General features: G+C 31.2%; 2 protein-coding genes across 3 annotated transcripts; one reads left to right on the forward strand and one right to left on the reverse strand.

Annotated features, from left to right (window-relative positions):
* Positions 1–876: 876 nt before the first annotated feature.
* On the reverse strand, positions 877–9,562 carry LOC148568961 (uncharacterized). The gene is made up of 12 exons (XM_088484835.1): positions 9,452–9,562; positions 8,360–9,322; positions 7,804–7,963; positions 6,556–6,939; positions 5,749–6,303; positions 5,314–5,705; positions 4,910–5,212; positions 3,481–3,561; positions 2,966–3,068; positions 2,345–2,417; positions 2,187–2,196; positions 877–951 (listed from the first exon to the last, which is right to left on the reverse strand). The coding sequence occupies exons 1-12, from the start codon at positions 9,560–9,562 to the stop codon at positions 877–879; spliced, it is 3,210 nt and encodes a 1,069-aa protein (XP_088340961.1).
* A 12,469-nt stretch (positions 9,563–22,031) lies between these two features.
* LOC107639655 (putative GDP-L-fucose synthase 2) lies at positions 22,032–25,700 on the forward strand. Of its 2 annotated transcripts, none has more exons than XM_016343205.3 (3): positions 22,032–22,400; positions 22,772–22,859; positions 24,375–25,700. In XM_016343205.3, the coding sequence occupies exons 2-3, from the start codon at positions 22,838–22,840 to the stop codon at positions 25,328–25,330; spliced, it is 978 nt and encodes a 325-aa protein (XP_016198691.1). In that variant the 5' UTR covers positions 22,032–22,400; positions 22,772–22,837; the 3' UTR covers positions 25,331–25,700. The 2 variants fall into 2 exon arrangements, with proteins under 2 accessions (XP_016198691.1, XP_016198692.1); XM_016343206.3 differs by having other exon boundaries at positions 22,141–22,400; positions 22,772–22,856.
* Positions 25,701–26,701: the final 1,001 nt, after the last annotated feature.

Genomic DNA, 26,701 nt, shown 5'->3' on the forward strand with positions numbered 1-26,701 from the left:
GTACTGTTTATGTAATGAAATAGCTTGAAATAATCTAGCCTCAAAACATAAAAAGGGGAGAGTTTGAGTGGGATAATTGGACTCAGGTAATTGTGTTTAAAACTATATAACTCTCTATTAGTTTACTAAATTAACAGAATTGATTAAAAGAATATTCTTTTAAACTGTAGGCAGAAGTGGACCACTTTAGAGTAGAATTTGCTTCTCAGATTCTGTTTCATAAAATGAATCGAGACAGAGATACAACCATTAGGGGAAGTGAAGCAGTGAGATTGTCCAGGCCATCTGCAGTGTTGTTGAGTCCATATTGTCAAATAGATTCATATGATATTGACAGTGATTAATTTCAGTGTTATGTAGTCTTGGAATAGTTTGAACGTAGTCTTGGAATAATTTGAACACTTTGTGTAAATTTTGTGAATATTTAATCCAGTTTTATATAAAATTTTTTTGCATAAATAAATTGTCTGTGCTGTATTCAAAAGCTGTAAATTACGGGTTAAAAAAATGAAGAAAAACAACACCAAACATACTGATATGCCCAATTACTTTAATAGTACACCCAAATATAATCGGTAAACACCCGAAATGAGTCCTCACATATTTCAATTGAAAAACCAATAAAGAGGTATGAAAAATCAGAAATTTAAATTGGTAACCTCTTTAGGATTTGATTGTATATATATAGTAAAACTAAAACAAACAAATATAAACAAAACACTAATTTTTAACATAAACAGCAGCATCTAAAAAATATTAAAAAAGAAAAATGTCAAACACAAGAGAATACATAAATACACCCAAAAAACTGAGCATTACACCAAAATAGTGTCACTATACACCCAAAAACCTATCCCCTACTACAAGATTTCTGAACTAATAATTCATAACATGTTCATGATATTGGCTGAAATTTGGTTGCACCACTGATGCAGCATTAAAAAGGTTTAACTGCAAAAAATAAACTCACATATTACCAAAACTATTAACAAAAAAATTAAACTCAATTTTCACCTATTTAGAGAACATCACTTTTACCTCGCTTAGAGCTTTCATTTTCTTCTTCTTTGAGGCATTTGTAATCTGTTTGTCCAACTTTGAACCTAACCTATTTTTTTGTCGTCCTCTTGTTCGAACACTTGGAGGGCTTTGAAGCTCGTTAACAGATTCCAAGCTAGCATCTTTGTGAGATAACAAACATGTCCCTTTCCTTTTGGCTTTCAGTTCTTTCATCTCAACTACAACGTTATCGTAGGCATGGTGCAGAATGGCAGTGAGCTCCTCGGATTCTTTTACAAATTCACATATATTTTGCGAACGAAACACCAATTCGTCAAACCTCTTGCTTCTTGGTGCCAACAATGGCTCGTCGTGGTTGCTCTTGATGTGTGTGTGTCTTTTCTTTACGTTCTTACTTTATTGTTTCAATATGTATCTTGGTGACACTTTGGTTACTCATTCAAAGCTCAACACGCTTAGGGAGTGACGGCACAATATCCCTCTTGACTTGAATAATAAGCACTGGCATTTAATTTGGGCTGCTACCGAGTCATACACAACTGCAAACTTGTTGAATGTTGAGCTAGAAACTTGTTCAACAACTTCGTATACAGAATAGCCTAGAGCAGAGTTCGTTAATCTTGTGATGCAATTCACCTTCCCTCTGAATTGTGCTTGGACTTCCCTGAACTTTTGGTGAGTGTACACATGTTAAAACTGGGCTTCTATGGAGGATTTTGTTGCACATGGTATAACGGTGTAAAAATCTGCAGCATCCGATTCTCTCTCTCTTTGCTCCCTGCTTCCGAGGCAATTATTGTATTATTTGATGAATTGGATAAGTGAGCTGTTCCAATTCCTATCACATGATTCTTTGGTATGAGATTTCTAAACAACATGGATTATTTCTTGTTCTATTTCTATGTGTCTCTTGTACCCGTTTAATTTGCCTGAAATTTTCTTCATGATGTGCCAGATACACCAACAGTGAATTGTTGTGGGCATACAAGCCTTGATAGCCCTTTGCATTGATCGGTGAGAATTCCTTTCGGAGCATTTTCTCCCATGCAACAAAGCCAACATTGAAATAACCATTTGAATGATTGAATATCTTTGTTTTTCATCAAAGCGCATCCAAGAAGTGTTGACTGACTGTGGTGATTGATCCCGACAAAAGAACCACAAACCAGATTATACCTGAAACAGATTACGACAAAATAGAATTAAAATTATTAAATACACCCAAATAATTACTTTATACACCTAAAAACCTCCAATATACACCTCTGCAGCAGATTCATAAAAGAACATTAATTCAGCATCATAAACCAGAACAGCATATTACCTGTTTGTATTATAGGCGGTGTCGAATGAAATAACATCTCCGAAATACTCATAAGCAGCTCTGCTCCTTGAATCTGCCCAAAAAGCAAGCTTAATCGAGTGATCGTCCTCGAGTTCGAGCTCAAAAAAGAAATTCTAATTCCTCTCTTTCATTCTTAATAAGTATTTTCCAAATTCTTTTGCATCGTCTAGTTCTGAAACATTATACACTTCTCTCGTGATGTAATTTCTCACGTCTTCCTCGATAAAATTTAACTCGTGGTGACCCCGGCTGCTGCAACAAATGATTGGTAACTTTTGCTTGGTATGATACCGGCTTCTTCATTATTCTCTATGGTATGACGCACGGACATGCTTAGTTCTCTATGCTGTTTGAGCATCTCTGCTTGATTTGGACAGTAAGAATGTGAATGATGCAACACGACCTTCGAAATGATCCAAACACTAACGTCCTTTAATATGTGTATATAAATTTTTGCAGGACAATTTAAATCAGTAGAGGGATTTGTCTTCTCAGTGGGAGATATTTTCGATTTCCATTTTTCCTCTCAGCTACATGTAATCAATTGATTCTTAATTTTGTTTCCCTTCTTATTTGTGCTCCGAACTCTTGTAGAAAAACCTGCATCCTTCGCATAATCCTTGTAGAATTTTGCAGCATCTTCAAGGGTGTTAAAAGTCATCCCAACCTTGGAAACAAACTGCTCATCAACAACACAGAGGGGCTGCAAAATACACCCAAAAATACAACATATTAAATGCAAGCACAAACTATAAAATGCAAATACAACTATAAAACCATCATAAAAAATCAGATTCATGAATCATCATTAAATAGAAACTAAAACAATTCAACTAAAAGAATAAGACAATTCACCATCAGTCAGATGAAAAGTTATAAACTGTAAATACACCCAAACTTTCCTAAAATACACCCAAATATTCCTTATTTACACCCGAACGTCTGATATAAAATGCAAAAAATTCATCAGAACTAATACATTAGATTCAATTCAAACAAGGAACAATGAACAGCAAATTTCACAGGCAAGGTTCACGCATTATTCAACTACACAATCATAAACTATTTACTGGATTCAAATTCAGATTCAATTATTAACTGGAATTAAACCACACCTCAGGAACTTCATTGGATTCAAATTCCAAATCCACTTCACTCTGGTTCAACTGACAATCTAAAGTTAAATCATCCATTATCTTCAAAACGATTTTAAAGCTTGATTTCAGAAATAATAGAAAAAGGAGAAAAACAAAAAAAGAGAAACAGAGAGAGAAACTTACGTAAACGACGACAAAAAAGGCAGAGAGAAACACACGAAAGAGATCGAAGAGAGAAGGCAAGAAAACCCAGAAGAAGAAAACGAAATCCTTTCGAAGAAGGAAGTAAAATATTCGAGCATTGATTGATTGAAAAATCTATTAAGAAAGCGCGTGAAACATACGTGTCATAAGAGGCGTGTTTTAGGATTAAGGGAATTTCAGGACTTGTAAAACTTGTATAGTGAAAAGACTTGTATGTGAAGATTAATTGATTGTTATTATATTCAACTATTAAAAAAATTAAAATTTTATTATTATTTTTACTATAATTAATATTTAAATTTATTCGTAAAAATCATAACAGAAACATGATTTTATATATCCTTTACATAATTTTAGATTTTTAATAACAATAAAAAATTAAAAAAATTTAGTTTTAGATAATTGAGTTTAATAAGAATGTATATAGTTGAATAACTAATAAAATAATAAATAAAAAATTATGATATAATATGAGTACAATTGTGAATCGTGTAACAAAAGTGCAAGAGAAAATAATGAGAGAAAAGACAAAATTAATATTTTTTATTTTATTTAATTACTCTAAACTTTTAAATTTTAACTTTAACAAATTAGTTTATTATACAAGTATTTTTAAATTTTTAGATTTTTATAATGAATGATAGATTCAATGTTATGGAAAATCAATGTAGGAGTAATAATATTTTACAAGTTTGTATAAGATTGCTTACATGCATGGCTTTTAAATATCAACAATATTTTTGGAGAAATTATCCTTAAGTAGTATTATTATTTTTTATGATAAGATGTTTTAGCTATCTAGAACTCTAGTTGGTATGAACTTCCTTTAATCTAAAGAAGTGTACAAGTCAGAAGAGAATCACAGTTTGTTAAATATTATTGGAGTACAGAAAATTTTTTAATTAGAATTAGTTAGAGGCCACAATAATTAAATTATTTTTTTAATTTTTGTAAAATAATACCAAGCTTAAAATTCAAGTGAATTACAAAAATGATAATTATAAGAAAAGAAGAAGGTTGGTGATGTACTCTCATGTCATTGAAATTCAAAGTAATGGAAGAAGAATTGATAAGAAGTGAAAAGAGAGAATAATTGATTAAAAGAACCACACAGCATTACTGAGTACCAATTACAATATATATAGCAAAAGGGAAAATAAATTACTAACTAATAGTGCTATAATTATGTCTAACAAACTAACCAACTTGACAGCTATACAAAAAATAAACTCTATTATGTTACATCCCCCACAAGCTTGCAAATCAAGTAATCCCAGCTTTCTTGCAAATCAAGTAATCCCAGCTTGGAAAGCAAATGAGAGAATGGTCCTGGAGGAAGGGATTTAGTGAATAGATCAGCCGGTTGTTCACTGGAGACAATGTGCCTAAGATTAGAAACCCCTTCTTTGAACTTGTTTCGAGCCACATGACAATCAACCTCAACATGCTTGGTTCTTTCATGAAAGACAGGATTTGAAGCAATATAGATAGCAGATTTATTATCACAGAAGATATCAACCGGAAGAGGAGGAAGAATGTTGAATTCCTTTAGTAGTTTGAGTAATCAAACGAGTTCACAAGTGCCATTAGCAAGGGCGCGATATTCTGCTTTTGAGGACGACCTTGAAACTGTAGCCTGCTTCTTACTCTTCCAAGAAATAAGAGTTTGGTCAAGGAAGAAACAATAACCACTGATGGATTTTCGGGTGTCTTTACAAGCCCCCAATCAGAATCAGTGTAACCAGATAGTGTGAAAGAATTGTTGACAGAGAAAAATAAGCCAGTTGCTGGTGATTGTTTTAGATACCGGATGATCCTATAGGCAGCCTTCAAGTGGGCATCAGTTGGTGAATCCATGAACTGAGATAGGCATCCAACAGAATAGCTGAGATCTGGTCTTGTGTTAGTAAGGTACAGAAGTCTGCCCACCAATCTACGATAGATGGTTGCATCAGGAAGAGGGGAGCCTGAAACCTTAGACAGAGAAGTAGTGAACTCCATAGGAGTAGATGCTGGTTTTGCACCAAGCAAACCGCAGTCTGTGATCAAATCCAATGCATATTCTTTGATACAGTGCAATACCAGCATTGCTTCGTGCTACCTCCATCCCAATAAAGAACTTAAGAAGGCCAAGGTCTTTAATTTTGAACTTATCATCCAAAAATATTTTGACAGCTTGAATTTCACTTAAATGATCTCCAGCTAACACAAGATCATCAACATAAACAAGAATAGCTGTAAAAGTTGTACCTGTGAATTTGGTAAAAAGCGAGTGATCATTTTCAGATGGAGTAAACCCCAGATCAGCAAGTACAGCAGACAACTTGATGTTCCATTGGCGACTAGCTTGTTTCAAACCGTACAAAGATTTTGTCAACTTGCAGACTAAGTTTGGATCGGAACACTGCAACCCCTTTGGAAGTTTCATATAAACGTCCTCATGTAGGTCTCCATGGAGAAAAGCTGTATTCACATCAAGTTGATGAAGATGCCAATTCTTTGCTGCTGCAACGGTAAGAAGAACACGCACAGTGCTCATTTTCACAATGGGACTAAAGGTGTCAATGTAATCAACTCCAGGAATTTGAGTGAAACCTTGGGCAACAAGACGTGCCTTATGCCTCTCGATAGTGCCATCTGGGTTGAATTTTGTGCGAAAAATCCACTTACAACCAACTGCATTCTTTCTAGGAGGAAGAGAAGTGATGATTCAGGTTTTATTTTGCTCAAGAGCAGTGAGTTCTGCCTCAATAGCCTTCCTCCAACAATCATGCATAACAGCCTCAGAATAGTGTTTGGGGTCCGAGTTATTTATGAGAGCAAAAGTGAAGGCCTGGTGCTTGGGAGTGAACAATGAATATGACAAATGGTGAGAAAGGGGATACTTACATGTTGAAGGTAATTGGGCCGCATTGATTGGATCTCTATGTGATGAAATATGAAAACAATGAAAATCTTTAAGATAAGAGGGTGTTTTTCTTTCTCGTTCAGACCTTCTCAAAACTGGTGCAGCAGATTGTGACTCAATATGAATGGATGAATGTTCCAATGGTGCCAATGCAGATGCTGATTCTAAGGTGGCGGGTGATGCAGAATCTGTTATGTCATGAAGAGATGCCATGGGTGATGTAGAAGTGGCAGATGAATCAGGTGTAGTGTGTATGGTGTGAGGTGCAATTATGCCATGAGTATGCTCATATGAAGAAGTATGTGCAGAGTTATTATAAAAGAATGCAAAAGGGTCAAAATTGGATGATTCAATTGAAGGCTGATCTATAGAAAAATCAGTGCTTGGTATTTGTTTGAATGGAAAATAGTGTTCATAAAATTCAGTGTTTCTTGATATAAAAATTTCTTTGGATTTTAAATCAAACAAAATGGACCCTTTTGTTCCTGATTGATAACCAAGAAAAACACATTTTCTAGCTCTAGGATCTAATTTTCTTCTATTAGTACTCAAAGTAGTAGCAAAAACAAGACAACCAAACACCTTGAGATGAGTCAAATCTGGTTTATTCTTGAAAAGTGCCTCATAAGGCGTTTGATGATTCAAGAAGGTGCTTGGTAGTCTATTTATTAAATGTACTGAATGTTGCATAGCATAGTGCCAAAAACATTTTGGCACATTAGAATGAAACAAAAGTGCTCTTGCAATATTCAGTATATGTTGATGCTTCCTCTCAACAATTCCATTTTGTTGAGGAGTTTCAACACAAGATGTTTGATGTAATATTCCTTTTGAGTTATAGAAGGAGTTCATTTTAAATTCCATCCCATTATCTGTTCTAATTTGTTTCACAACTTTATGAAATTGTGTTTGCACCATTTGAACAAAATTTTCTACTAACACTCTAGTTTCGGATTTTAGTCTCATGCAATAAATCCAAGTAAACCTCGTTTTATCTTCTACAATTGTAAGAAAATATTTATGGCCAGCAGTAGATAAAAGTGAGAGTGGTCCCCAAATATCTATATGTAACAAATCAAAAATATTTTCTGATTGTGTATTACTAATGGGAAAAGACAATTTCTTTTGTCTAGCTAAGTGGCAAGAATCACAAACATGAGATGATGAAATGCATTCAATAAATGGAAATGTATTTTTCATGATTGACATTCTTTTGGATGGTAAATGACCTAGTCTAGCATGCCATAGAGTTCCTAAATCTTGCTGCACTGTGACATTTACAGAATGTGTGTTAATTTCTGGTGTAGTTAGTTTCCAAGGTTGAGCATCCATCACATAAAGATCACCAATGACTTTAGCTTGCCCAATCATCTTCAATGATGGGAGTACCTATATCTCACAAAAAGAATCAGTAAATTTTAATTCACAATGTAATGACTTTGTGAGTTTAGACACTGAAATCAAATTATATTTAAAGTGAGGTATGAATAAAACATTGGTAAGAATCAAATGTTTAGAGAGTTGCACAGTGCCACAAATGTTTGTTGTAGTGGTAGAACCATCAGGTAGATTTACTAAAACTGGTCTCATATAATGAAAAGTTTTGAAAGACTCTTGAATATAGGATGCATGATCAGTAGCTCCACTGTCAAGTATCCAAGAAGTTTTAGTAAAATTTGATGATACACTCAAGCAATGCCTACCTTTTGGTTGAGTAAGGGTGGCCGAAGAAGTAATGTGGTTTACACTATTTGAAGTTGGCATGCGTGGTTGTTGAAGGAGTACCAGTAAGGTTTCCTTCTGATCTGGAGTCAACACAAGTACTGTATCATCGCTCCTTTTATCCTGGTTAGAATCAGTAATCTCAGCACTAGAATTCTCAACTATCTCGTCAGTGCTAAGTTGATTGGCCACTCGCTGCTTTTGGTGAGTAGGAAAGCCATTTTTCTTATAGCATGTCTCTGCTAAATGACCAATTCGATTATAGTAGCTACAAAACTTTGAAGTGTAGCATCGACTATAAAATTTTTGATTTCCTCCTCTGCCTGAATTTCGTCCACGGCCTCTGCCTCTTCCAGAAAATGAACCACCACAAATTGAACCGTCTCCAGAAAATGAACCGCCTCCAGTTGAGGTTTGCACCTCTAAAGAGTTAGTCATTATGTTGCTATTTGACGGGTCACAATTCAATTCTTGCTCTTGTTGGGTTAACATAGATAGTACTGTGTTGATTTCAGGTAACGGCTTCATTAACATGATTTGTGATTTAACATTTGAATATTGCTCATTCAATCCTTTTAAGAATTTGACAACATATTCCTCAGAAGCATAGTCTTGAACAATTCGTAATCCACATGAACATCCATTAACACAAGCAACACAACTAGGAATAGCACGTAAATTTTCTAATTCTTCCCAAATAGCTTTCAACATAGCAAAGTAAGAGGTAACAGTAAGATCACCTTGTTTGAGTGCATAAAATTCTTCTTTTAACGCACCAACTCGAAAGACATCTCCCTGTGAGTAACGACGTTTTAAATCATTCCACAAGTCTGGAGCTGAGCTAATCCACATCACGCTCTTAGCGATTTCAGGGCTGAGAGAGAGGTTGATCCAGGAGAGGAGAAAATTGTTACACCTATCCCATGCTTCAAAATTAGGATCACCTTCACCTGGTTTTAGAATGGATCCATCGAGGAATTTCACCTTGTTCTTCGATCTGAGTGCTCTCCACATATCGTGCGACCACTGATAATAATTTTGAGGTGTCAACTTAAGCGGAATTAGAGCCAAACCAGGACTTTCTCATGGATGAAGAAAATAAGGGCTAATCGGATCAGAAATTGCAGAAGAGGAACTAAATCTGCCAAGATGTGCCTGGAATTGAGAGAATTGACGCATGAAAGCGGTGAAATTCTCAAAATCTGCAGCGGAATTTGATGAAGGGCTTGCATTCGGATTAGCTAAATTATCTCGCTCTGATACCATGTAAAATGATACCAAGCTTAAAATTCAAGTGAATTACAAAAATGATAATTATAAGAAAAGAAGAAGGTCATTGAAATTCAAAATAATGGAAGAAGAATTGATAAGAAGTGAAAAGAGAGAATAATTGATTAAAAGAACCACACAGCAGCTACTGAGTACCATTTACAATATATATAGCAAAAGGGAAAATAAATTACTAACTAATAGTGCTATAATTATGTCTAACAAACTAACCAACTTGACAGCTATACAAAAAACAAACTCTATTATGTTACAATTTTTGTTATTTTTAACATTTCAATTTGTAATTAAAATATGTATTTTTTAGATTATCTATTAAGTAATATTAGTGTTAAATGATTTTATAAACTAAGTTGTTGTTGGACTATATAAATGGTAGGTGTTTTAAAGTCTTATTATAATATATAAAAATGTTATTTGTATATTAAAATCAGTCACTAAAATCATCTACTAATGTATTTGTGTATAAACACATGTGTAGTTTAATTTATTTTCAATGTGTATTTGTATTTCATATACTGATAACTGACTTTAATAGCTGATTTTGGTGTATACGTAACATAACTCTATAATATAATTGATAAATCCAATAATATTACTAATTCACCGCATAATTTATTAAATAATTATTGAGTAATTAACAGATTAAACAATTAAAGAAAGATAAAAATTTTTGAACTAGAATATAAGAGTTGTTATACGCATCCAACACAATCAAATAAGGTATTAATTTAAATAGATATTATTATTAGTTAAAAGTTATTTGATTTATGTTAGTAAAATATGTTAATTTTATGTGATATTATTTTTTTTATACATTTTATTTTTTCACATACTAAATAATATAGTCTTGATATTTATATATATGCAGCAAACATTCAATTTTAAAACCATTAAATTTAGATTCATCAAATATAGGTGAGAAGAGGTAAAAATTTAACAATAGTTATTGAAATGACTACCTGTGAGTATTATTTTTTATTTATGAAAAATATTAATATGTATTCTTATAGCACTGATTTGTTGTTTCTATTTTATTACGCAAGATTATATCACTACAACAATATAGATTATTTTTGAGGGTTATAATGTGTAAAAGAAAATTAAAATTTGTCAAAAAAATAAATTTTGACGCTATTTTAACTATGAAAATATGTTAATAAAAGTTTTGTCAAAAATAGTATTTTTAACATATAAGTGATTGTGAAAAAAATTTAAATCTTATTTTGATAAATATTGACTGTCAAAAATAATTTGTTAGAAAATTTTGAGAACAAATTTTCTGTGATACTTATTAATTGTCAAAAATACTATTTATTTTGACACTTATTGACTATAAAATATTCTCAACAAAAAATTTTAACAAAGAATGAGATGAGATCTTGAAACTAAAGAATAACTTGAGATTTTGAAGATAAAAAATGAGTAGTATAATTCTAAACTGAGAGTAGTGTGATGTCAAAATTAACAGAGTCAAAGAAGAAGAAAAATAGTGGAGTAAATTGAAAACAAATAAGTGTCAAAATTGATGAGTAATTTTCTACGGTCAAATTATTCATCAAGAAAACATAGAAAATTTGACATTTATAATATATGTCAAAAATATATATTAATTTTGACATTTAATTATAATGTTAAAAAATAAAATGTTAAAATAACTCTATTTTCTTGTAGTGTATATACCATAATCTGAAGATATTAGAGGATATAGAATGAGAAAAACAACTGCTCAGTATTGATAGTTAGATGTGCTACTGAGACCAATAAAAAACAATCAAAACTTATTATATAGTAAAATATTTCTGACGGAAGACGGACAAATAGTGAGGCTATAATTTTTTTAATTTGGAAATTATTGTTGTATTATTTTTTGTTATGATGAAAAAGGTGTGAGTTTTAATTTAGTATGAAAGTACTGTATAAGTTCATAAATCAAAGAGTTAAATTTGTGTAAATTCATAAATTGAATGGCCGGTTTTATATTTTAAAAATTTTAAAAAAGTTAAACTTCACAAATTAAAAGAGAGAAAATTTTGGGGGCAGCACTTTTATTAAAATTTGACTGATACTTAATCAATAAAAAAAAATAAGTAATTTCACATTATTAAATATAATCTCACATCATTAAAAATATTAATGATGACTAATTGATAACTACATATCACAAAAACAGTTGACTCCTAACACTCCTTATCAAAAGATTAAATTTATGATCTTTATATAAAAAAACATACTAAATTTCGGTTAAAATTTTTATATATGAATAATTTTAATGTGAAATACAAAAATATTTGATGATTTTAGTGTTCTACAGGGTTGTGGTAGTAGCACAAAACGTCACTGACGTTTTGCAATAAAATTTTTTTTTTAATCATCAAAGAACAAAACGTCACTGACGTTTTGTAATAAAAAATATTATTTTAATTATTAAAACACAAAATGTTACTGACGTTTTGTTAGAAAAATATTATTTTAATTGAAGAAACACAAAACGTCATTGACGTTTTGTAAATGGCCATAGTTGTGTTCAACACATAGTTTGATTCATGATGAAGGATTTCACCTCTAGTAATACAATATTAAAAAAAAAAAGTTCCTAAATTTCACATATAATTAAAAAATATTATTATAAAACCAAAATAGTGACTACATTAAGATAAACCTTAACCCGTATATTTTCAAGGAAGTAATAAATAAAAGATGTCAAAAGTCTTGTAATAATCAATAAAAGAATTAGAATATTTATAATCATATACACTAGGTATCTCTAAAATGAGTATAATAATTATGTATTTATTGAATGTGCCATATTTATATAGATCATTAGATTTTAAGTTTAATTACTCTATTGATTCTTATAATTTTATTAAATTTTTAGTTAGTTCTTTATACTTTTTTTCCTTTCAATTGAGTCTCTACACTACTTTAATTTTGTAATTAAGTCCTTCCCAGTGTAAAAAATATTAGAGTTAACTAAATATTTTTTCGCAAATCGAATGTATTTATAATTAAAAACTTAATTAAATCTTTGACCGTATATATTTTGGTAAAAATATTATGTTAATTTTAACATTTTTAACATGAAAAGGACGTAATTACAAAATTAAAAACAGTATAGAGACTCAATTGAAAGGGAAAAAAGTATAGGGACCTAATTAAAAATTTGGTGAAACAATAAGGACCAACAGAATAATTAAACCTAGATTTTATTAGATGAAATAAAAGGCTAATATAAAAAAAGAGCATTGATGGACTCTAATAAATACAGAATATCTTATTACATAAATAATACTTTAAATGACAATACTTTAATACACAATACTAATGACAACAAAATCTTTTATTTTTAAATAATTAAATATAAAATATATAAATACAAAATATATGAGTATTTTTTATTCATTAAAATTAATTATTATGTAAAATTTTTTTCTAACATTAAAAAATTATATTAAAATGATATTTTAAACTGTAACATAAAAATCTATTTTATATTATTTGACAAATAATTAGATTATTATATTCAAAATTTATTAAATAATTGCTTTTGTTAAAGATATTATTATATAATATAATTTTTCATCGAAATATTTAAAAATATAATTTATTTAAAATATTATATATAATACGTAAAAATATTAATTTTTTCATTTTTTTAATTTAAAAAAAATATAATTCTAAATATATGCCTATCACATTATATATTAACTTATATTACTAAGACTTAAACTAATCAAACTTACGTAATTAAAAATATAAAATATTTAAATACAAAAAATATAAATATTTTTTATTTATTAAAATTAATTATTATGCAAAAAAATTCTATAATATTAAAAAAAATATATTCAAATAATATTTTAAACTATAACATAAAAATATAAAATAATTAAATTTTATTTTATATTACTTAATAAATAATTAGATTATTATATTTAATATTTATTAACCAACTACTTTTCTTAAAAATATTATTATATAATATAATTTTTTTATCAAATATTTATCAAAATATAGTTTATTTAAAATATTATATGTAATACATGAAAATATATTTTTTGTTTTTTAGAAAACTTAAATAAAAAATATGTATCAATTACGTATATGTATTATATGTGTATATGTAATAGTGATTGCTATAGAATTGGTATATATTTTTTTATTTTTAGACTCTTTAATATATATACTACCTCATGGCTCTCTTCTCTAATTTTTTTTATTCATATTTATTTTGTGGTAATATTAAGTATATAATAATTTAAAATTATTTTTTAAATTTAACATTTATAATTTCATATATATAATATTTATAATTATATATTTTTAATAAAATCATTTTTTATTTTTTATTATTTTTAAATATTTTTTTATTTTTCTAGTTAAATTTTTTATTCTCTAACTTGACCAGCAGATATATATATATATATAAGAAATTCGTATATAAATATCTTTCACAAAATATTTTTCATCATATATAATTTATTAAAAATCTTTTTTGTTAAATTCAAGAAAAAATATATAATTTTTTAGTTTTAATGTAACAAATTTAATATGTTATCTGATTTCAATCATATTATATTATTATAATTATTTAATATATAAAAAAATTAATAGATTATATATATTAAAAAGATTATCCCATATTTCATTATATAAAGGTGGAAATTTTTTGTTCCAAAAAATATAAAATAGATAAATACAAAAAATATAAGTATTTTTATCTATTAAGATTAATTATTATATAAAAAATTTTTTATAATATTAAAATAATATTTTAAACTACAAAATAAAAATATATAAAAAATAAAATTTATTTTATATTATTTGACAAATAATTAAATTATTATATTTAAAATTTATTAATTAATTATTTTGTTAAATATATTATTATATAATATAATGTTTTTCTCAAAATTTTTATTAAAAATAAAATTTATTTTAAAATTATATATAATACATAAAAATATTATTTTTTTTTCAATTTTTAAGACAAATTCATATATATATATATATATATATATATAGGTGTAATTATGTATAATAACTGCATTTTAATTCAAATAAGAAAAAGTATAAAAGAATTTTATAATAGTCTGATAGTTTGATTAGTTTGTAAAAAAGATAAATACCAAATGATAATAATTGCCTTCACAGTGCCCTTTAGGGTTTTCATATAACACATCACAAATAAATCTAAACACGGCCATTATTATTAGAATTCTTATTAACAAATAGGATGGTTGATCTTAGATATAATCTGATCCTGAGCGTCCTAGACATGAGAAGGAGAGCAAGGAGGAAGAGATTATTATCCTTGATAAAGAAGATATCTTGGAAGGAGTACAAGCCTGTACAAAGAGTCTTTTAAAAAGAATTTTTACATAAAGATCATTTTCTACTGGAACAATGAAAAGTGCAATGCATGATATTTGGGGTAGACTTGAAGGTTTCATAGTGGTGAGCAAAGGTAATAATCAATTTCAATTTTTTTTTTTAAAAAGAAACAGATATGCCGAGATTGAAAGAGGCTCTCCATGACTCTTTAAGAATTACATCCTACACGTTAAGCATTTGGAGGAGGGCAAGGACTCAGGAGAAAGAATGATCTATACACTCCTTATTTGGGTTCAATTATGGGATTTACTAGAACAATTCAAAATCCTGGAAGTTAGACGTAAATTAGGGAGTAAATTAGGCCCCATCTCTGACATTGATTTTTTCGAGGTCAAAGACAAAGAATCTCGGATTATCAAAGCTAAGGTGGAATTGGAGGGTAATAAACTAAGAGACAGCATAAATTTGATAGGGCCGAATCAACAATTTCTGGAGATGAGTTTGAGGTATGAACGTATTGGTGTGTTTTTGCACTTACTGTGCCTCCCTTGGACATGAGACAAGAAATTGTTAATTATTCTTGAAAGACTCATCTAAAAATCATATTAAACAGGAGGGCATAGGGGACTGGGTCAAGGCAGATCAGATTGAAAAGAGAGTTGAAAGGCAGAAATATGATGATGCAAGAACACCTAGAGTTGATTGTCATTCTTCTGCACAACCAAGGAAGAACTAGCTCTAATGTGGCTTCTAAAGAGCTTTTCAAGCCTAAGTATAGAGGACAAGAAACAGCAACCAACCCCCAAGTAATTAATGCAAATAGTTCTAACGTGCAAGAAGATAAAGATGCAAAAGTGGAGACTGCTAACACTAATTTAGGTGCTGATTCGCTAAATATTCCTAGAAAATGAAACTGAGGAATATGTGGCTACTTTTGAAAATGCAAAAATAAGAAAATGAAACTGAAGCAGCTAGCTAGAATAAAAGACAATATTATCAAGACTTATGTTGGCAATAAGAGAAACAATGGCGGAAAGGAGAATGAAAGAAGTTGAAAAAAAGCGTGTTTAGAGGAAAAGTGGTTAATTGAGAATGAGGTGGAGGGTGCTGATAAACCACAATTTTATGGTTTATTTTATATTGAATTTGGTAGATTTTATCAACTTTTCCTACATTTATTCAATGAAATAGCATGGTTTTGTAAATTCTCTCTAAATTGTGCTTAAGAGTAAAAACATACTTTTTAGAATCTTAATTTGCTAAATTTGATTTACTTTAATTCCATTTGATGCCTTGATGTGTTTGTTAAGTGATTTCAGGCTTAGAAGACAAAGATTGGATTGAAGAAATGAAGAAAAAGCATGCAAAGTGGAGAATTCATGAAGAAATGAAGATTTTGGAGTAACTCATGGCCACGCGTACGCATGCCTTGTGCGTACGCGTGAGTAGAGATTTCGTCAAGTCACGCGTACGCGTGACCTTGTGCGTACACGTGACATGATGCACGTGACTTCATTAATTGCAACACGTGAGTCGCGATTTCCAGCCTTCCAAAGCCCAAATCTAACTCATTTCTAAAGTATTTAAGGACAAATTCAAGAGAGGACAAGGGGAGAGCAATTAGATTTAAAATAGAAACATATTTTAGGTTATATTCTAGAGAGAGAAGCTCTCTCTTCTCTTTAGAATTAGGGTAGAATTAGGTTAATCTCTCTTAGATTTAGGTTTTATTTCTTGGCTTGATATAGTTTCATTTGCTTCTCCTTATTTACTTGTCTTGATTCTCTTAATTTACATTATTAATTTTCCTTTTATGTCACTTTTGGCTTATGAACTTTTTTTGCTTTGATTTATATTAATGTAATTTGATATTTTTATGTTTATTCATGTTTAATTGAGTTATTATTATTGTTATCTTGCATTTGGTAGCTTTAGATTTTATTATTATTATAATTTTACCATGCTTTCATTTTATGCCTTCCAAGTGTTTGATAAAATGTTTGGTTGGATTTTAGAGTAGATTTTTAGCACTCTTGATTTGGTATTGAGGACTTAGATGCCTTGATATCATTGATGTCCAGTGTGATTGGTAATTTAGGGTTATTAATTGATTTTAGAATCAATTATGTTCACTTGACTTCACCCTCCGATGTTATAGAAAAACTAAGTGAAATTAACCCTTTATAATTACCATGTTGTGGTCAAAGATATAGATAGGAAGTCTTGACTCTTAATCCTTGCCAGGAGTCTTTTAGAATTTATACTTCTTTAGTTGTTAGCTTTATTTTCTTGTCATTTACTTTCTCGCCTCTTTTTCTGCAAACCCCCTTATATTCATAACTAATAATATGCACACTTTCCTGCAATTCTTTGAGAGAAGACCGAGGTTTAAATACTCTCGATTTTTTTTTTTGCGCTCATGACAAACAAATTAAACTTTGATTGAGAGTTATCTATTGGTTTGGATCTATACTTCGACGAGATTATTTTTGTGAAAATTATGAACCGACGATTTTTTCACGTCAGGTGCCAGCCATCAAATGGCACCCAAAGCCCCATGAAGCTACTATGCTGGACCCCTGACAGTCCAAAATCTTAAAGGGATATGTCAATCTCACTCTCTCGAGATTGTGTTCATCTATGAAACTAAAAATTAATCTCGCATAGTAGAAAGAAAATTTGCGAGAGGAAATTGAGAAGCTGCAGATTTGTGAATTATTGAAAGATTAATAATCTAATTGGGATAGCGGAAGAAACAGTTCTGACCTGAAAAGAAGACCTAGATCTTGAAGTAATTGCTATTAGAAATTACTATACGGCTGCAAAGGTAAATGAAACATCTAATAACTCTTCATGAAAATTGGTGGGTGTTCACTTAAACTGTTTGGATCATGAAAGGCTAACCCAATTCGAAGAGATCTAAACAATTATTCAATAACTACCAAAAAATGTCATTGTTTTCAGAGACTTTAATGCCATTGTGAGTCAACAAGAGAAGATGGAAGGAGATCTTAAATTCTAAGTTGTTATGTCTGATTTTTCTAATTTCATTAATGGAAATTGATTAATGGACTTAGGCATGGTAGGGAGACCATTTATATGGTCAAATAAAAGAAGGGGTTTGGAGCATATTGTCAAGAGATTGCATAGAATGCTCACTTCAAGGGGCTGGTTAAATATCTACCCTGCTGCTTCAGTGATTAGATTGTTGAAAAATGGATCTGATCACACGCCACTCTTCTTGGATACTAATCCTCAAATGGAGAAGTCCAAGAGAAAATTCAAATTTCAAGATCGTTGGTGTATAATGGAGGAAATAAGGAATGTTATCGCAGCTGCTTGGAGTTCAAGGTTAAGGGTTCAACAATGTTTATTCTTGCACAAAAAATAAAAATGTGTCGTCATCAATTAGTGTTTTGGCAACAGTCATCCAAATCCAATTCTAAAAAGAAGATTGAGAACCTTCTTGATAGAATTAAAGCCCTCAGAGAAGCAGGAATTAATGGCGGAGACCAACTGAATGAGTTGAAAAAAGAACTTAAAGTGGTGAAATGGTTAAAGGAGGATGAAAAAAAGGCTAAATTCTTCCATCAATCCTACCAATCTCAAATTCGGAGAAATAAAATCTGAAAATTGAAAAAGAATGATAGAAGTTATGCCACCACTCATGGAGAGATTGCTACGGTTGCCGAGGAATACTTTAAGAAAATGTTTACTTCAACTAACAATGCTGATCTAGCCCCTCTATTTGAAGATTTTGGTGCTAAAGTTACCCCTGCCATGAATCGTAAATTGTTGCATCCAGTCTCAATGGAGGAAGTTAAGAGAGCAGTTTTTAATGTCCATCCCCAGAGTGTCCCAAGTGATGACGGATTCACTTCTAAATTCTTTCAATTCTATTGGGATATTGTAGCGGAATATGTTTTTAAAGCAATCTAGAATTTCTTTGTTAGTGGAAGAATATTAAAAAGCTTCAACTACACCCACATTTGCCTAATTCCTAAGATCCCATATGCAAAGGTATTGGTTCATCGGCTCCAGAGTTTCATGAATTGTCTGATTAGTCCAACTCAAAGCGCTTTTGTGAAAGGCTGACTAATCTCTGACAATATTCTTATAGCCCATGAATGCATGCACTACTTGAAAACTAATAAGAGGAGTTTGGTGAATGAAATGGGTTTGAAACTTGATATGAACAAAGCATATGATAGAATTGAGTGGCAATTTCTATGGTTTATGCTAGAGAAGCTTGGTTTTGATTCAAGATGGATTAGCTGGATACAAGAAGTGGTGACAACTGTTTCTTACTCTGTCGTTGTTGAAGGACAACTCTATGACTTTTTCAAGCCAAATAGAGGTATCCGTCAAGGTGACCCTCAATCTCCCTATCTTTTTCTATTTTATGCGGAAGATTTTTCCTACCTTCTGAACAAGGCAGAGCAAAATGGTATCCTCTCATGTATTCAAATTAATCAAAGATGCCCAACAATAAATCACCTTTTCTTTGCAGATGACTCAATTATATTTTGTAAGATGAATGAGGATAGCTGTGACAGAATTATGGAGCTGCTTTTGAATTATGAGAATGTGAGTAGCCAAAAGGTGAACTTGGATAAATCATCTTTATTTTTCAGCAATAACACTCCTACAGAGGTTCGATTGAACTTGGCAGATAGACTAAATATTAATCACATAGGAGCTCAAGATAAATACTTGGGACTGCCCTCGGTTATCCAACATTTTAAGAAAGTAACCTTCAGTTCCATTAAAGTGAAAGTAAGGAAGAGGGTTCAAGGATGAAAAAGGAGTCTCCTTTCATCAGCTGGCAGACACCTTTTGATAAAAGCAGTGGGAGAGCCGATTCCTATTTACTCTTTCTCTTGCTTTAAACTCTTTGACTCTCTAATCAGAGAAATTCATGGTATTTTATCTCAATTTTGGTGGAGTAAAAAAAGTTCAGAAAGAAAAATGGCTTGGGTGAGTTGGGATCTTATGTCAAAGCCTAAGAAAAAGGCGGTCTCAGATTTAAAGACCTACAAGTCCAAAATCTGGTATTGCTTGCTAAACAATACTGAAAACTAGCTATCCAACTAGATTCTCTTACGGTCAGAGTCTATAAAAAAAATACTATAGATACAGTTTTATCATGAAAGCAGAGACGGATAACTTACCTTCTAGAAGGTCATTAAGTTATGGAAAAACAGCTTATTTGGTGGGTTGGCAATGGCAACAACATCCAAATTCTCCTTGACCCTTGGCTTCCTCTCAATCATCCATTCCTAATCCCTCCTTCAACTGTCACAGAAATTCAGAGACATAACATTATGCGGGTAAAAGATTTAAGGCTATCCAATAGTAGTTGGAATCATAATCTAATTAATCAACTCTTCTTATCTAAAATTAGTCAGCAAATTCTATCAATCACAATCTTAAACGGTGAAGACAGACTTCAATGAAATACAACTCAAAGCAGGAAATATGAGGCGCAAGCTCTGGCTACCAAGTGGCGTATCATTTCAAGCACTCTCCAATAGAGTTTTGTTCAGAAATTCTCCAACATAAAGAAATCGGGTGTCAAATGTAGAGGCTCTCTCTTCCTCCAAAATTAAAGATTTTTCTCTGGAGAAGCATGCACGAGAAGCTCCCTGTCCTTAATCTGCTCAACCAGCGCCTCCCTTCTATTTTTTCATTATGTTGCCGCTGCCAACAAGATGCAGAATCGATCAATTATTGTCTATTCTTATGCGAAAAAGCAAAAGAGGTATGGAATAAAAGTCCCATCACAATAAATTTTGTCAACAACAACTCACCTTCTGGTTAGAGAGATCTGAGCACTTCAAAGTTCGACATGGTGGGTCGTCGCAGTTGGTGTTGTTAGCAACGTTGTGCTAAAAAATGTGAAAATCCAAGAATAACATGATCTTTGAACATGAATTGATCCCTCCAGAAGCAACGGTGGAGTCATGCTTGAAACTTGTGAATGAGTTGTCTTTCAATTTCTAATTCTGCATTCACTTTCTTTTTTCTAATTTATTTTCTCTCTCATTCATGTTTTGTTGTTGAATTCACGCTTTAGTGAACTTTAGAAATTTTCTCTTTCTTTTGCTATATGTCCTAACATGGATCCCATTGTATTTTGTTTTAAATTAATGAATAAAATACATCTATCTTTGAAAAAAAAAGTTTAATTAGTTTAGGTCTTACTAATATAAGTAAATATATAATATGGTAGGCATGTATTTTGAATTATATTATTTATTCAATCTTTTTAAAAAAATTTAAAAAATTAATATTTTTATGTATTATATATATAATATTTTAAATAAATTATATTTTTAAAATATTTTGATGAAAATTATATTATATAATAATATTTTTAACAAAATTAGTTAGTGAATAATTTTGAATATAATAATCTAATTATTTGTTAAATAATATAAAATAAAATTTTAATTATGTTATATTTTTATGTTACAGTTTAAAATATTAGTTTTTATATAATTTTTTAATATTATAAAAATATTTTATATAATAATTAATCTTAATGAATAAAAAATATTCATATTTTTTGTATTTATATATTGTATATTTAATTATTTAAAAATAAAAAATTTTGTTGCCATTTAAAGTATTGTGTATTAAAGTATTATCATTTATGTATTTATTAGAGTCTATTAATACTCGTTTTTTATATTAGCTTTTAATTTTTATCTAATAAGATCTAGAGTTATACTACATATGCACTAAAATCAATCACCAAAATTAATTATTAGTATAAAATACATGTTGAAATATAAATATACATTAAAAATAAATTAAACTACACATGTATTAATACAAAAATATATTGGTGACTAATTTTAATAGTTAATTTTAGTATATAAATAGTACTTTTATAAAATTTAATAATCTATATAAATATAATATATCTAATAAATATATAATTATTGTGCTCATTTTAAACGTAATCTATATGCATACGTTATTTATAACAAAAACATAAATAAATAAATATTGAAATCTTCGGTATGTTTGATCCGGGTTAAAAATTAGTCAGTAATTTAAGAAAAAAAATCCACATTTTTTTTGGTGACTTGTTTTTTTTTTTGTGACTAAAAAAAAAAATCTACATTTGATGGAGTTATCTTTTTTTTTCTTAATAATAATAATAATAAAAAATTAGCCTAAGGTAACTAGGTAAGAAGAACTAAGAACTAAGAAGAGGGACGCTTCATTCTTTTTTCTTTATCTTTTTTTAATTTGCCTTTCTGATTTGATCTCAGAACACCGACACCTATACCTCACTCTCTCCCTCCGCCGCCGCCGTTCTTCTCTCCGGCAGAGACGCTACATTTCAGATCTCAGTCACCATCACAGGAATCCAATTCAACTCTTCAGCTTCACTCACTCAGTCTCTTTCTCATTTTCTCACTACATCAAAAAGCTTTGATTCCTTTGGCTTTCTTTCAGTCAGTAGCATCAGGTAAAATTTTCAGTTTTTCCTCCACCCTTCGTCTCATTTCACCATTTTCGAAGTGGTTTTTCGTTGAAATTTGTAGCCGTTTTTGCTAACTAGATTTTGATGAAACCCTTGATTTGTGGTGATGGTGTCGGTGGTTTGCTCATTTTTGTAAAGGAGATTCTTGTTTATGTGATTACAAGACATGTAGAAACGCCAATAAAAATACTAGATAGGTCTAAGAAAAAAATCATTTGATTTAATAGCTTAACACAATGGTGCTGTTTGGTCTTACCCGACCTTACTTAATGAGAGAAATGCTTAGTTGTTTACTGTTGTTAGTAACTTGGAACTTGTTTGTTTAATCTGTTCTTCACAATGTTGATTTGTTTCAGGTTTTGATTTGAACTTTGAAAACCTGCTGCTTTACCAGACAACCAGATCTTGCATCACACACCAACATGGGAAGCCATGACAACAGTGGTTCTTCCTCTCGCTCTTTTTTTTTTTTAATGTTTAAATGCTGAGAAAAATTATTTATTGAAATGATCTGAAATCCTTTCCCTAATTGAATTAAGCCTCTGAATTCTGAGATGATTCATGCTTTTAAAACTAAGATTCAATAGGATTCGACTAGAAGTCCGAGGAGTAATGCTACACTGCAGTTGGGTGTAGGGTTGGCAATATATATCTTATCCGCGGGTATCAAACCCGGACCAACCCGTTCGGGTAAGGTTGTCTACCCGACCCACGGCGGGTAGAGGGTAGAGTAGGGTATGGTACGGTGCGAGTTTGCTTGCGGGTAGGGTAGGGTACGGGTTCAGGGTATGCCCTACCCTATCCTACCCGCACATATTATATAATATATATGTAAAAGTTATGTATGTAGTGAAAAAAGTGAGTGCTGAACTCACAATCTTATTCTTATAAAAACTTGAAATAACTACTAAGCTAGTTGATGATCATATTATTTGTAATTTTATGTTGGATTTCTTTAAGATTTTATTGTTTTTAATTTTAATTTGAACTTAATTTTTTATTTTCTATTTCATTAATATGTATGAAATTTGGAATGATTGAATTTTATATTTGCTTGAAAATTTTTTATTTTTCTGCGGGTAGGGTTAGGGGTAAGAGATTCTCAACCCGCGGGTAGGATAGAGTGCAGTTTTAAGAAAGTTTTCAACCCGTGGGTAGGGTTAGGGTAGAGTCCAAACCCTACCCTACCCATTGCCAGCCCTAGTTGGGTGTTGTGCACAAAGCTTATTGTTCGGATCCACAATTAATAGTATTGTATCAATTTTCCATTTCCCAAGTAATGTTATTCCATTTGAGAGTATTCTACTGTTAGGCACCTGATAGAAAGAGTTGAAAGTGGACTGGTATCTCAAAGGGGGCTTAATTGTAATTTAAGTGTAGGTTGGGATAGGAGAGAAAATGTTCAGGTTTGGAGGGAAGCTGGATGACTATATAGGGAAGGAGAGAGATATTGAGAGGAATATCTCAGAACTGGAATTTGAACTTGGGAAAGCTTGGTCTCTTTAATACCTAGCAAATTTTATTCTCTGTGAGTAATACAAACACAGATGTTTCTGATTTTCATCTTCATTGGATACTAGGTTCCTACACCCTTTCACTTTGTTCCAACAATAATTTGATTGGATTCAAGGGTAGTCATTAGATATATAAAAACAAGGATCAAGATTCTCTAAAGTGAGGGAGTTGATAAAGTGATAAACTGAGGGGTTAATTACTCTTAAATTAAGATAGTGGGGATCACAAATAATGAGAGTTACAAATTCAATGGTGATTAATCTCTCACTTTATCAGATCTAAATTCCTAAAACCATATATGAACTACCGGTGTATTGATGAGTCGATAATAATATAAACACATTTTCGCCAAACCAAAAATTTCTGGTTATTTAGTAATTGCTGTTTTCATTGTAGATGAGTTTCTGAAACCCTGAATTCTCTCTTTTTGTGTATTTGCTGCAGCATTGGCATCAAACTCATTTCTAGCTGACAAATCTGCTAAAGTTTTTGTCGCTGGTCACCGGGGTCTTGTTGGTGCAGCCATTGTTCGCAAGCTGACACAACTTGGGTTCACTAATCTCGTCTTACGTTCCCATGCTGAGCTAGATCTCACTCGCCAATATGATGTTGAAGCCTTCTTTGCCTCTGAAAAGCCTGAATATGTTATTGTAGCTGCAGCAAAAGTCGGTGGTATCCACGCCAACAACACCTACCCTGCTGATTTCATTAGCATAAACCTCCAGATCCAGACCAATGTCATTGATTCTGCTTATCGTAATGGCACTAAGAAGTTACTGTTCTTGGGTTCCTCTTGCATATACCCGAAGTTTGCACCTCAACCAATCCCAGAAGATGCTTTGCTTACTGGTCCCTTAGAGCCCACGAATGAGTGGTATGCGATTGCTAAGATTGCTGGGATTAAAATGTGCCAGGCTTACAGAATTCAGTATAAGTGGGATGCGATTTCTGGAATGCCGACCAACTTGTATGGGCCTTACGACAATTTTCATCCGGAGAATTCACACGTTTTGCCTGCTTTGATGCGAAGGTTTCATGAGGCAAAGATCAACGGTGCCAAGGAGGTTGTAGTGTGGGGCACTGGAAGTCCATTGAGGGAGTTCTTGCATGTTGACGATTTAGCTGATGCAGTTGTTTTCATGATGGAGAAGTATAGTGGACTAGAGCATTTGAATGTAGGGAGTGGGAAAGAGGTTACTATTAAGGAATTGGCCGAGCTGATGAAAGAAGTGGTCGGATTTGAGGGAGCTCTTGTTTGGGATACTTCAAAGCCTGATGGGACTCCAAGAAAGTTGATGGACAGCTCGAAACTTGCTGGCATTGGTTGGACACCGAAAATCTCCCTTAAGGATGGTCTTGTTGATACATACAGATGGTACTTGGAGAACTACAAGCTATGATTCAGCTTCAGCTGTTCAAACAGAGTGTGTCATATTTCCTTCTTAGGTACACGTGATTTGAGCATGAAGAATTCTTCATAAAACATTATACAAAGAGGAGTATATCATCAATTTTTATGTACCAATTATGTGCAATGAAAACTTTGGTTTTCTCTAGAGATCAAACAATTAAATCTATTTTAAAATTTGTGTTATCATGATCTTATAGCAGGTGCTCATTCAAGAGTTTCTTGATTGCCTTGAGTGAGTTTGAAAATTTCTTGATCACGTGTGTGAATCTGCTATACATTGTAATACTTAAACGCCTTCTTGTATGCATTCTTGTTATCTATTCACAGCAGACAATAAAATTTTAGAAATTTGTGTCTCCCATTTGAGTTATGGTATATATTCTGCTGTTTCAGCTTCTCATAGTTATGCCTTTCAACATGTTTCTCAGGATTTGTTGCAGGGTCAAACCAGTGTGTAGGTAGATTTGTCATGTCTTAGTATTATGAAGCCTTTTACCGGCCATTTTGTTTTCATTCCCAGAAGCTGTGAAATGGTTTATAGGATTTGCGAACGATTTAACTGATGATTGTAGGAGAGAAATGTGGGAAGATTTTATCCATCACAAAGTCTGGTGAAAGATCAACAACAAATTGTCATAAAAAAAAATGATGAGTATGTCTAAAATTAGATCAAAATGTTCACACTGCCCTTATAACATTTAGGTAACGTTTGGTGGAGAGACAGAGACGGAAAGACTGAAGACTGAGAGACAGAGACTAAGAGACAGAGATTGAAATAAATCTTAGTATTGATGTAAAGTGGGAGACAAAAATTGAAACAAGAATGAAATTCTAATTTAATTTATACAAAAGGTAAAATTGGAATTAATTAATTGAAATGAGAATATTTTAAGTATAAAATGTTATTAAAGTTTTAGTCTTCATCTCTAAAAATTTTAGTCCCATGTGTCCCTACTTTTTGGAGGTGCTGAAATACTAAAATTTTAGGGACACAGGGAGAAATTTAGTACCAATTTCTGAACCAACAAACATGATATTGAGTCTCAGTCTCTCAGTCTTTGTCTCAGTACCTCAAAACAAACACTTCCTTACAATATCAACACAACAATCACCAAAGATGGTGGAGACCAGATAGTCCTTTAGGATGTATAATGGTATCTATCTATAAAACAAAAATCCCAAATCAAGTCATTATAGACCCAAATTTCTTTGGAGTTATATATTTGTCCTGCTCTCATGCCCAAGAAACAACGAAGTGTTTTTTTTTTAAATAACTGTAATAATAATAATGATGATGGTCTCTTTAAGAATGATGTTTTTGAAGGTCTTTTTTTAAGGATTTATTCTATGCAATAATCTG

This window comes from Arachis ipaensis, chromosome B4 (genome assembly GCF_059453495.1).
Source record: "Arachis ipaensis isolate K30076 ecotype BB chromosome B4, ASM5945349v1, whole genome shotgun sequence".
In the NCBI taxonomy this organism is placed as follows: domain Eukaryota; kingdom Viridiplantae; phylum Streptophyta; class Magnoliopsida; order Fabales; family Fabaceae; genus Arachis; species Arachis ipaensis.

What these genes read in the sequence shown, in the direction of transcription:
- LOC107639655 (XM_016343205.3), top strand. Translation starts at nt 22,838, where the DNA reads ATGGGAAGCCATGACAACAGTG. An exon ending in GGGAAGCCATGACAACAGTG is followed by an intron (nt 22,860 to 24,374) that starts GTTCTTCCTCTC and finishes TATTTGCTGCAG; the next exon opens with CATTGGCATCAAACTCATTT.
- LOC148568961 (XM_088484835.1), bottom strand. Translation starts at nt 9,562, where the DNA reads ATGGTATCAGAGCGAGATAATTTAGCTAATCCGAATGCAAGCCCTTCA. An exon ending in GTCAATTCTCTCAATTCCAG is followed by an intron (nt 9,323 to 9,451) that starts GCACATCTTGGC and finishes AATTATTATCAG; the next exon opens with TGGTCGCACGATATGTGGAG. An exon ending in TCTATGGCATGCTAGACTAG is followed by an intron (nt 6,940 to 7,803) that starts GTCATTTACCAT and finishes ATTTTTCTATAG; the next exon opens with ATCAGCCTTCAATTGAATCA.